Here is a 13,558-nt window from a genome sequence, read left to right as displayed (position 1 = left end):
AAAAATAGACATTACAGTAACAGAATATTGATTCATATTTGATCAGTGCTGCCTAGTTTGACCGTTTGATCAGAGTTTGAGAGTGATTGACAGCTGCCTCTGTTGAATGAACAGCCAATAGGAACGCTCTCTCTCTGAAATGACCTGTGATTGGCCAAAGTCTCCCGTCACGGGCTAGATTTTCTAAAGCCTGAAAACAGAGCCATGAGGAGGTGTAGAAGTCTAGTTTTCTCTCAGAACACTTTAATTACAACATGCTGAAAGGTTATTATGGACTTTTTGCCCAATGATGCCAAAAACATTCTGCCTACTGCAGCTTTGAGTTAACTACTCAACAGTATAGTTAAAATTAGCTCCGCCATGACCCAATGCAACATCAAAATGCTGCGTATACATGAATGCATCTCTATAAAAATAGAAAAAAGTTCCTGCCATACCTTTCTTTCAAATTTAAAAATGACCCCTTCATGATTCATCAATGTCTGTCATGAATGGATTGTTCACATATGATTGATTCACAATAAAATACATAACAATCTTCAAGAGCAGTTTATTGCAACATAGCAAGTGTTTACAAAAGAGTGATGTAATGTCAGAGTAACAGTACTTTCCAATAACGGGCTGGTATAGTTTGATAATGTGACAATGTTGAAACAACCGGTATATAATGCATCATTTGGTGACCTTGTCTCGACAAGATACTATACAATACATGGCATTTTAAATTGATAACTTGTAAAAGTGGTAATATATAAACTGATTACATTAAAAGTTAGAAAACATGTTATTATTACTGTTCTAGAAATTCTCTCTATATACTTTTACACATATATGGATATCAATCTGTTTCATGCACAAGTGAGGCCCGTGGGTATAAATCATTCTGGCACAGAAATGAAAACACTTTTGTTGTTTTTTTTGGAAACATATTGTGAAATCACATGACAAAGTTGAGCTCACTATATTAAATCAACAGAAAAAAAGATTATTACTAGGTTTTTGTTCAGCACCAGCACTGGATGTGAATTACAATAGGTGGAAATGTTTTTTGTTTTTTTTGTCAGAATACACTTACATAAGTTTTCATCTCAGTAACTTATGTATCATAATGGCACCGGAATCAAACCACTGGTTTGTCAGTGGGGGTTTGATTGCTTCTGCATTAAATTTCTCTAAAAACCACACTGTGACAGGTAGGAGGAGAGCAAAACAGGGACAATACGTACAGCTACAGTACATGCTAATGTGGATCAACACGAGATGATTCATTCAAGGCCTTCTGAAGGTGCTGCTGTGTTTTCTTTAGCTGATTCAGCCCTTTAATCCTCTAAACATTACAAATACATACTGTACAATATCAAAATGCTTTAAACTAGAAAAATAAAACTGACAGAGCTACCATGACCTGATGATCTTTTTAAAAGTAATATAAAAGGAAACAAAAACACATTTTAAGGAACGCACTCTAATTGTTAGAGTGAGCATAAGTGCTCCCAAATTCCCTCTCAGCCCACGATTGAGGTTTTGAAACTTTGTAGTAAAGTAAATTTACCTACTTACTAGCTTTTCTGAGCTTTCAACCAAACATACCAAAGAGTATCTTTGGATAGAGACGGGGGTTATTATCTCACGCCCACATATTATTATCAGTTCCATACTTGGTCACATAATGACGTAATTGAGTGAACTCCATCTGCTGACGAAGCCTGTGGGATGCATTTGAAAGCTTTGGAAAAAACTATCAAGTGGATCTTGAGTTAAGTTGATTTAGGTCAAAATGAACTTTGATGCTATTCAGAAATAGAAGCTACCAGGATATAACTCCAACTCTACGGGTATGCCAAGTTTCAAACATCAACAGTGAGCTGTAGGGGGGGAAAAATCAATAACAAAATAAGATCTTTTGGTATCTTATACCCAAAACTGTTAAATATGGATTCAGTTTAGTTTCCAGTTGAAATGAGCAAAAACTTGGGTTGAGGATTAACTAACTGACATGTACAGTATCTTGTATCTAAAATTATATGTAACTATGTAGTAAAATAAGTGCAATAAAATAAACATTAAAAAAGGGCTCCAGTGGAGGAAAAATTGTGCTTTCATTTGATGAATTGGAAGATATAAAAAATGGTTACCGATGGAGCCATTTCTGCTGGGATAAAAATACATTTACAGTTAAGAACATAACCATGTGTGGATGAGACTGAAGCCACCAAAGGTTCTGCTGTGCAATAAACAAAACAGATAATCATGAAATGGATATATGCTGTGGACCCTGACGGCTCTCAACAGACTCACTCTTCTCTACAAACAAGCACTGCCGATCCTAAACGGAGTGCAGCACTCAAAATATAACATCTCTAACGAAGGCCTTGTCTCATATACACTTAGCTGCCATGACGGTGGTAGGCCTGGTGGATTACATGAATACACACACAACATTGTCTTCTATTATACATCGATGCATGTTACAAATATGCAAAGTTGCTTTCATACAAGCCATAAGAACATTTTCTATATCAAATAAACATAAGTACATGAGGTCTACACATGCTGTAGAGTCTATGTACAGTTATATTAAAAAAATAAACAGACAAATACGTACATGTATCTTCTCAAAAACCACACGGTCCCACAAAAGTGATCTCTTTTCAACGGAACGCATTTTTTCTGGATTATTAGTGTTGAACTCATGTAATTGAAGCCTATATCTTCTGTAGATTTCACAAAGAATCTGCTACACACTTTAAAAAATGGCTCTGCAATCTCTTGTTTGTCACAATCCATATTGTACCGCCATTTAACAGGCGTTGCAAAACAGATATGATAGTGTAAAACACTGAAATATGAAATGTCATGGACAAAATGATAACTCTGATCATCGTGGTCCTTTTTTTTTTTTACGACAAACTGACAGTTTACTGTGGCACAATGAGATGATCGTTAGTTGGGTTTGGTAAACATTTATGTCTCTGGTGTTTGAATTAATAAATGTGTGTTATTATCTGGATATTATTTATTCATTTAACTTTTTAGCCATCACTCTAATCTTTTAAAAGACAACATCACCCAGTTTTATCTGGGGACACAGCAAGCCATAGGAGCTGAGAGTTATATACAAACCCCTAATCTATATTCTAAACCATGAACACACCTGAATGTCCATTAAAATTGTGCTTTGCTTTGAAAAATTACTTGTGTGCAGAACTGGAGTAAATACTGTCAGTCAAAGCAACCAGGTTGTGTAATAACTTTAAAGAGGGACTTATTATACTTTTTCTTTTTCCTTTAGTGTGTTATATCGTTTTTTGTGCATGTAAAAAGTCTGCAAAGTTACAGAGCCCAAAGTCCACTCCAAAGGGAGTTCCTCTCCCCCACAGAAACACTGCTCCCGAACGGCCTGAAACGCCTTGCTTGAAGTCCCGCCTTTTCTTCCATAATGTGGTGATGTCACCAAGTAAAACATTTGCATAATGCAGCCTAAAACAAAGGTAGTTCGAGCGAAGCGGGAGCAGAGTGTGAAAAGTTTGGTTCGGTTGACCAATCACAGCAGAGTGGCCTTTTCAAGGGGGGGGGGGGGGTTACATTAAAGCATGTAAACATGTTCTAGTAGAAACCCCATAATACAAGTATGCACCTGCTAACATTCAGACTTATTTCACTTTCAAATCATTTAATATAATGGCCCCTTGTGTTGCTGCCCTTCTGGACTTAAGCTAGTGAGTAAAATGCTTGCATAACTAAGAGAAATGTAACTATAAAAATGTGACCCCAGGTTGTAAAAACAACAATCTTTCTTTAAAACTTTGTCTCAGCTTGTTAATGATCTCATTTTAATAGTGTCTCCTACAACCGTCTGTTGAGGGGGAGCAGAGAAGCATGAGTGAGTTGAAAAGTGGGACGTCGCACTACTAGTCCGTCCCCTTTTGTCCGCTGACACACACAGCTCAAATTCCTAAAAGATCGGCAGTTGGTAGCATCTTTAAAAACACTTACAAAAAAAAAATTACTTGTTTTTGCCCAATTCGTTGTAGAGTCCGCTATACAAGTGGCAATGTTTTTGAAAAGTTGGTTCACATCAGGATGTGGATCAAGTAGAGATTCATAATTCATTCAAATCCTTTAACGGCAACTGATTGAGCTCGCCTCATACAGAAATTGTTGTATGTTCTGAACATACAGTACTTTCAATGTATACAATAGTCTTCACATCATTGTTATTTTTTACAAGCTGGGTCTTGTTGTCATAGTTCTGGCCAGTAGACTGTTTAACACTGAACTCACCACCGTGACTGTAAAGTGACTGAATATTTGGCGTAAAATCACATATCATATTAAACATAGTTTAACAATTGCAGTATCTCCTCGGCCTCGTTGGACTCTGTTGTCTAACAATTTCCTTTTAAGTGTCTCTACAATGACCGTGATGAGCAGTGTTAAACTAACTTATAGGAGTATTAGCTGAATCTACGACAATAAGACGCAGGGCGGGCTCACACAGAACACACACAAGGTGTGTGCGCAAAAACGTGTTAACCGTTTTCGTGATGTTACACAGGACTGTAGCTGCTGTTTTAGTGTACTGACACTGGGAAGATTGTGTGTGTGTTTTAAATTCATTATTATTGACAGCCTACTAAAGAGAAGGTAGGTAGTATAAGCAGGACTGAATTAGCCAGCTGTGTGCAAACTGGAAGGCCGGGCAGGCAGTACCAAACAGTCAAAGTATTTGAAGAGAACTCAAATGCTACTTGGCCCAGCTCTGTGTTCGGGACAGGAACTACTCAGATTTATGGCAGTAAAGGTCTTTAAGTGCTTTCAGTTCTTCAATAAGTGTCTTGTTTTGGTTCTCCAGGACGGCCACTCGGTTCTCCAGACACTTGACATACTCCTTTTTCTTCCTGCGACATTCACGGGCTGCCTCTCTGTAGGAAGGATAACACACAGTTTGTCCCTCTTGTTCATTTCGTGGGCCCTTTTGTGAATGCTATATCATTTTTATTGTCATCATACTGTCTGATTTTTATGAAACGCATCTTCTCCAGACTGACTTCTATGGCTGGCCTGTTATGATATGTTAATTGGGAAATTTCTGATGCAAGAGCAAAGCCACTATTGATACCAAACCTACAAAGACACAGATTCCCGCTCTTTTCATACCTGTTCTTCATGAGGCGGACTTCCCGTTTGCGGGTGACCACCTCGGTAACGCCCCCGGTGGGGAGGGGCGGGGGATGAGGCCATGACCACCCCAGGGGCGATGGTGCTGGCGGGGGCTGCTCGGATCTGATAGGCCTGGACGTCACCGGAGGCAGCTGAAAGTTGTGGTTGGCAGAAAGTGGATGTGAGATTGTAGTTCTTGATAAAACCACTTTTTCTTGGAGAATCACAGTTTGATTAGCTTGTTTGGCTGACTGAGAATAGCAAAATGTTTTTGACATTGCTACCAACAGCAGAAAATGACCAAGATTAGGAAGAAAAATTGCTTTTCTGCAAGGATGCATGATAAAATAAAATGGGTACATTCATGCTTTTACCCGCCAAGTGTGAACTTGATTGGATGAACGGTTCTCGAGATATGAGAAGTGCAGTCATACATACATACACAAACAGAGGCAGAGATTCCTTCCTTTATAGTTAGATGATGCTGCTATGACGCCGCCGCCTATTGGCCAAATGGCACCAAATCTGTCATGGTCAGTCAGACATCATATTGGTGTGGCTTATAGAGACAGATTTGTCTGGACCCACAAAAAATAAATAATGAAAAAAAATACTAATTTTGTTTCTGAGACTTAAGGTTTAAAAGTTACAGGCCAAAATATAAAGTTCAATGTTATAGTGCCACCATTTGGCCAAATTGCACCACATTCAACACTGCGCTCCATGGGTTCCGCAGCAATACACCCGCCAACTGTGAAGTAGATTGGATGAGATATGCGAATAACACACAGACAGACAGACAGACAGAGATTCCTTGCTTTATAGTTAGATGATGTGAAAACAGCACACTCTCACCTTGGACCACCACCTGGTTACTGGGAACCAGTATCTGCTGGCCGTCACTGGTCTGTGCGTACTGGAGGATGGTGGCACCGGACTGGGCGGCTCCTGCGTTGGTCATGGTCAGAGTCTGGATGCCCTGGACTCCGTCTGTACCGTTATTAGCCAGCTGAATGGCTCCACCCTGTGTGATGGCAACTGTGTGTTTGGTGAGAGGGAAGAAATTAGAGAATTAATCAAATCAAAGAAAAGGAAAAGACAAAATGAGAGAGACATATAATCTGTTATCCAGCTCCGCTCGTCGGTCATTCATAAAGAAACTCTTGTCGAGCTGTGTTTAACCTGCTCGAACCCTCCATGTGATCCACTGTCAACAGAAATGCTTACTCAGACAATGTGTGAGCAAACAAGAAGCTACTTTATTGGAGAAAAGAATCAATCTATCTATCAATATATATCAATATATATATATATATATAAAATCGGTAAAATAGTCGATAGATTAATTGATAGAAAATTAGTTGTCAGTGGCAGCCCTAGCTCATAAAGTGACTTTGCTGTTGATCCTCTACCAACAATATTTTGTTATATTTGAATATAAATAAATTCTAATCCTGTTCTGAATTAATTCTTTTATAAAATTAATTAAAACTAATAATATTTTTTGTAATAAAAAAGAACAGATTAGAAGTAAAATCAATACTACAATATCAATACTAATCAATAAGAGTAGTAGAATCGATAAAATCCTAACGATACCCATCTCTAAGTGTGGCACAAGCTGTAATGTTTGAACATGGTGCGACAGGTGGAGTCCACAGCTCCACCGAGTCAACCATCACCTACTGTATTGGCCACTGCTCGTCTGGTAGATGGGTGTGGGCATAGTAACCGTGGTGATTGAAGGTTGGGTGGCGACAGCAACACATGAATCCTCCTCAGCTCTCTCCTCCTCGATACGAGGGACAGCCGGTGCGTCGGACGAAAGGTCGTTCAGGATTTTCCTGTTGGGACAAACAACAACGGGAGTTACCCACAAAACCTAGCGGGCAGGGACAGTGTGAGCTCATCAGTGGTCGTTGCCATGAGAGACAAATTTTACACTTATTCATGTGAAATATTGCACCATCACCTTTTGATGATCATTTCCATGCCCCATTCATGCAATCCTCATTGTTTTGTGGTTTCACTGAAAAAATAGCCAGATTTGGTTTAAACTCATTTTCATCCCCAGATTGATGAGATAGATCCCCAGAAAAGCGTCACACATGAGCACGCACATGTCTGCATGGCTGAGTTGTACTGATCACACACAGACGCACATGCAAACACACATGTACAACTTTTAGTAAATAATCACACGTACGTGAGTGCATCATGTCCTCCGTGTCCCTTTCTACACCCCCCCCCCCTACACACACACACACACACACACACACACACACACACACACACACACACACACACACACACACACACACAGATTACCTGTATGAGGGGCGTCGTGACAGAATCTCTCTGCGCTTCTGAGAGTCGGTGACGCTGTCTACCGACTCCTGTGAATCCTCACTTTCTGCGATGGTGGAGATCTGGAACAATCAAACAAACCTTCTCACTTAATGTTCTTTATATTGTGTCTGAATATAAAACACCTAAAACTAGGATAGTACATGTGTGTGTGTGTGTGTGTGTGTTTCACCTGTACAGTCTGGATCTGTGGGGACTGGATAACAGATGGCTGTGCAGCCTGGATCACGCCGTGGACCTGAACCGTCTGTCCGTTGGGAAGCTGTACAAACGTTACCGTGGGACCTGTTGCTGTGGCGTGGCCTGCTGTCATGGTTACCTGAAATTCAGAAGTGACGTGACCGTGCTGTCTGCCATGTGCACTATAACATGAACTGCAATTTTGGGGTTTTACGTTTGTGGCATTCAAAATTAGTATTTTTCGAAATGTTTGGTAACCAGCTGCACTTCCTGAGCCTCATAGCAAAAAAATGCTACTTTTTCAACACCCAATGGTGTTAACATCGTCTGTTACCTGTGCCAAAGTAGCGATCTGTGCCTGAGTGATGTGCTGGGTCTCTGTCTCAGTCACAGCAGTCTCCACCTGCTGAACCTCCACAGACTCCATCTTCATCGGCAGAGCTAAGGATGAAGATTTGAAGAGAAGCTGTTAACTGAACTGCAGCCACAGCATCTGTAGTATCAGGATCACAGATGGTTTGTGTGCCACAACCTCAGCAAACCAGACAAACTGAAAAACACATACAAGTAAACACAACTGAAATGTGACATAAAGATGGCACTGCACAACCCAAAAAGCAAACTTACTAACATAAAAACAAATTTAGAGAAAATGTACATTAGAAATACATGTCAACTAAATACATGTCAACTAAATACCATAATTTCTGAGCAAACTAGGATTACCGCCTCACGGTTGTATGCCTCCGCCATCTATTTGCAGTTTACATCCAGTTTGTGGCGGTGTCACAATGGATTTGTACTTTTACTTAGAGGTATTTATATTAATATTGAATGCACTGTTGGAAAATATTAGAAGAACAAGTGGAGAATAAACCTTTGAAGCCCAAAATGAGGTGTGGTGATGACGTGGTTACAAGTTTATGCAAGACAGACAGGCATTACAGCATGTACAGCCTAGCTTACAATAATGAGTTTTGTTTATTAATGTGTTTTTGAATCCTATGTGCTGATATTTATTATATATTATACATTATTAATGTGACTGTGCGGGATGATTATTATTATAGAGACAAAAAATAGTTTAAGGAAAATAAATAGATTCTAATTAATTTCATTATTTAATTAAAGAAAAGGAAACTGATAAACTGTTGGTTTTTAATGAATTATATTTGAACGGTAATAATAATAATCAGTGATGGAAGAAGTACTCAGATCTTGTACTTAAAGGGTGACTTCTGTATTTTTCAACCTGGCCCCTGCTTTCCCATGTTTTGTGTCTAACTGACTAATAAGGACATCAATTTCTGAAACTGGTCCAGTATTGCAGTGATTCTCAAAGCCGGGTCCGTGGCACTCTGTCAGAGGGTCCGCGAAATACTTGGCTAGAGATTATAAAATTGTGCTGTATCATTAAAAAGGGAATAGCACTCGTGTAGCTTAGTGTTATCTTAAAGATTTTCAATGTCATGGCTGAATGTTTAGATGATTTCAATGTGGATGAGGTCTTTGAATTCGATGGCCGCCCGTATGTATTTGAGATTTCACAACAAGACTTCTCCTTGAGCGGGACTTGGACACAAGAACAAACAGACTGGATCAAGCAAAAGGTAAGAAGGTTTTATTTCTCTGTAGGATCGTGTCCATAATGTTGTCAGACACTTTTTTAACTACTTTATATACTTTATTTGCTGCGTAGCTTGTGAATCCCTCCCGGGGATCAATCGAGTTTACTGTTACATCATAATTTGGGCTGTTAATCGATTAAAATATTTAACCACGATTAATCGCAAATTAATCACACATTTTTTTATCTACTCAAAATGCACCTTAAATGGAGATTTGTCAAGTATTTAATACTCTTATCAACATGAGAGTGGGTAAATATGCTGCTTTATGCAAATGTATGTATATATTTATTACTAGAAATCAATTAACAACACAAAACAATGACAAATATTGTCCAGAAACCCTCACAGGTACTGCATTCAGCATAACAAATATGCTCAAATCATAACATGGCAAACTGCAGCCCAACAGGCAACAACAGCTCATAATCTGCAAAATAATTGAAGTACCACCACTACCCTCATTCCCACTATAAACCAAAGTCTCTATATGGTTTTGGATATAAGTAACTGTACATATTGTTTTAATCTATTCTAATTAAAATATCTATTCTAATTACAATATTTATATATATAGACTAAGCTATTGGAGTTACCCTACAGTATATTCATTTTTAACAGTCTCTTCTGCACTATATTCACTTTTTTAATAGTCCTGTATCCCAGCTGTTACTCTGCACTATATTCAGTTTTAACAGTTTTCTTCATCTCCTTGTATTTTTATATCTGGTATATATTTTTTTGTACTTTGTACTTTGTACTACTAACATGTTTTGCACTATGGAACTATGATGCTGGAAACTTGAATTTCCCTCGGGATCAATAAAGTTACTATCTATCTATCTATCTAGTATGAACCTCATGATATACCTCTATCTATCTATCTATCTATCTATCTATCTATATAAAGAGTCTATGTGTGTATGTGTGTGTGTGTGTAGTGTGAAGGGGCTACAATGTATGTTCCACTGAGCAACCCTGTGCTGTAAACTGAAAAATAATGATAAACCTTGTATAAAGTAGCAGAAAATGGAAATACTCATGTAAAGTACAAGTACCTCAAAATTGTACTTAGGTACAGTACTTGAGTAAATGTAATTTCCACCACTGACAATAACCTCTGGGATTTACTAGACAAGAGAATTAACCTTCTGAAAGACACACTTTAAACTCGTGTGGACACTCTCTGCTCTGAACCACCTGCATTACACGTGATACATTTCTTAATATAGAACTTCGACCGTACCTGCTACAGTTACATATGATACATTGCTGGATTCAGCACAGTCATACCATTCCATCGAACTCTGATTGGTTTCTGGGACAATCCCAGCCAAAGCTACCTAAAAGTAAATGAATACATTCATTATAGACCTTCATATTTGATATTTCGCTTATTGTACTTATGTGTTTGTAGTACTATATTTCCTCAATGCATTAATATATTCACATTCTGTTTCTTTACACATAGAGAGGAACCCCCTGGCCACTATCACACCAACGTTGGGATGAATCAGGGATAGTATTATGAAATTGCTTGCGTTTTGGTGTACCATCTCCCATTCGCTTTGGCCTTATTTTATTTATGGGGTGTGTCACAATATCTGTCAATTTAACCACTTAAAGAATCCATTTCAAATGTAAGAGACCTAAGAGAATATAAAAAGACATTGTTGTGCTTTGTTCTAGGTGTATCTCGAAAACTAAAGCACTTTTGGGGTTCTTCCCTCTAGCCTGCATCCATCCTCATTAGAATAAAGGAGCCTCAGAGATGTGACTGCAGGCGGTGCAGACGGTGTTGATCTGGGGACGTGTTGTTCAGTGATCTCACACTGTACGTAGCATCTCTCCGCTGCATGATTGGCTTTACACATTTCTCCCTCTGCTTTTCAAAAAATCACTTTGTGTGACAGCAGCAGAGCAGAAGAGCCACATGGCCGGGGAAACGCCCACCTCAACACACACACACACACTGGTCACATCCCGGGAGATAAGACTAACTAGTCAAACTTTAAACTACAACATGTGTGTGGTATAAGTCTGCAGGCCTGGCTGGAGTTCATGTTTACAACATGCAACCAAACGGCCTGCATATGATGGCCGATTAATATCATGATAAAATTAACATAGGAGCAAGATAATTATCGAAAATTAGCAGGTGTAGAAGCCAAAATAGATGCCAAATATCAAAATATAAAATGATTAAGTAGCAGAAATAAATGAATATATCGCGGCTGATGCGTTCAATGCGCAGTTAATGCGTAAAACAGCGCTAATGTGTGCGCATTAATCTGCTTGTTAAAGCATAATTTGACATTTGAGTGTATTAATAACAACGCTAAAATCCTATGACAGTCTCATGATGTGTTAACACGCAGACTGTGCCTTCTGGTTCACTATTAAAGCCGCACATTTGCTGTGTTTTCTGCCGTACAGCCGCAGCCTCCCCTCCCTCCATCCTGCTCCAAACACACCGCGGCGCCATGATCTCTTTGTTTCCGTCGGGCCGAACCGACCACACCGACTCTCTCTACAGCCGTGTCTCTCTCTCTGAGCCCCGGACACCGCTCCGTCCTTACCGATACAGACTCCCTCCGTCACTCCCCGGGCCTCCGGAGCTCCACTTTTATTCTGGCCGACACGTAAGAGCCCGCGTCAGGCTACACCTCCGCCGCGTCACCGGGAACAACAACAACGGAGATTGGAGAAGGACGAGAAAGCAGATGGGCGACAGAGGCCGGAAACGACCGAAGTGGGAACGGAGAATGGCGGAAAATGCCGAAGAGGAGCGGAACATAACGACACCCTCCTGCCTCCTGAAGTGTTTGGCAAAATGACACTATTACAACAATAAGCAGTTTAATAATTATTGTTATGTAACGACAACAACAATAATAATATGTTAGATGATCATACATGATGATCACGATGATTATAAAGGCGTATTATTATTTAGAACTTAAAGGGACTATTTGTAACTTTCAGAATTGCTGCTTAACAGCGACACCTGTGGCCGTTAAGTCAATGAAAGTCAGCGTCGTGCTCGCGCTTGCTCGCTCTAAATAGACATGAACGAGCATCGCTCAAAACAGTGAGGCGACACACGTCAGCTAAAACCACAATATCACTCTATATTTCAGCTGCTTGGCAGTAATGTTAGCTGACCAGACGAAGGTCTCTCCATGAATCAATGCTGATCCTAGTGTTGGCTTTTCCTGCTTCAGCCTTCGAAGCCGGGGCTGAAGCAGGAAGAGAAACGTTATCTCCTCCCGACTGTGCCCGCAGGAGACGGCAACATTTCACTCTGTGGAGCACCGTCACTTTACAAGACACAGAAAACCTCTGTTGGTCTGGAGGAGCTGCAGCAGTTATTTCCACACAAACGTCCACTGTACATCCACTAGATATTCTCAGAGCTAAACTAACTCTTCTGCAGTGTGTAGTGAGCGCGCGTTCACGTGTAGAGGTGGAGCGAGACAGGGAGAACGCGCACAAAGTGTGAGTGAAGGCAGGCGGGCAGAGGAGTAGACCCCGGCCACACGCGAGCGCACATATGCGAGCGCGAGCGCGCATGGGATCCCGACCCGGTACATTTATACGTGTAAAAAGTTACAAACAGTCCCTTTAAAGGTTCCATATTATAAAAAAGTGAGATTTTCATGTTTTTTTTATTATAAAGCAGGCTTAAGTCCTATATAAATACTGTGAAAGTATCGAAACACTCAATCCACAGGGAAATACACACAGCCCGTATTCAGAAGCTCTGCATTTGAAACAAGCTGTCAGGTTTTCTGCCCATTCGTGATGTCACGAATATACAATATTTAGACCCTTCACACAGTTTTAAACGTAAACATTCTAAATGTTTCCCAGTTTATTCCTGGTTTGCGGTGTATGTGAATGTCATCAGCTGACAGGAAGTACACATGGACCCAAGCTGTTGCTAGCAACAAGTGGAAGTCTGTTAATTATCCCAGGTAACCATGAACCTTGTTTCTGGTAAGACAGGTTGCTATTTAATTTGTTTATGTAATTTTTTCTGACGTTATCAGCAGCGGAAACAATTCAATTCATCTCCACTGTATGGAGGCAGGAGTTTCAGAGGCAGATTACTCAAAACCTCTGCACGTGTATGCTATGACGGTTGCATGAGTGGACTGACATTTTAAACATTTTATACATGTAATACTTGTATTCAGTATTTGAAAGGCCAATACAAA

The 13,558-nt window shown here is 39.8% G+C and overlaps 1 protein-coding gene across 1 annotated transcript; it reads right to left on the bottom strand.

Annotated features, from left to right (window-relative positions):
- Window positions 1-534: 534 nt before the first annotated feature.
- creb1b (cAMP responsive element binding protein 1b) lies at window positions 535-12,072 on the bottom strand. Its single transcript, XM_074658492.1, is given in 9 exon segments — window positions 535-4,925; window positions 5,161-5,226; window positions 5,228-5,315; window positions 6,019-6,201; window positions 6,850-7,007; window positions 7,492-7,592; window positions 7,703-7,849; window positions 8,045-8,151; window positions 11,918-12,072. Coding segments are annotated over 8 exon segments (987 nt in total). The 5' UTR covers window positions 8,144-8,151; window positions 11,918-12,072; the 3' UTR covers window positions 535-4,780.
- Between the last annotated feature and the right edge of the window lie 1,486 nt (window positions 12,073-13,558).

The sequence above is a fragment of the Sebastes fasciatus genome, chromosome 14, assembly GCF_043250625.1.
Source record: "Sebastes fasciatus isolate fSebFas1 chromosome 14, fSebFas1.pri, whole genome shotgun sequence".
Taxonomy (NCBI): Eukaryota; Metazoa; Chordata; class Actinopteri; order Perciformes; family Sebastidae; genus Sebastes; species Sebastes fasciatus.
This window is presented reverse-complemented; position numbering and strand designations above follow the sequence as displayed.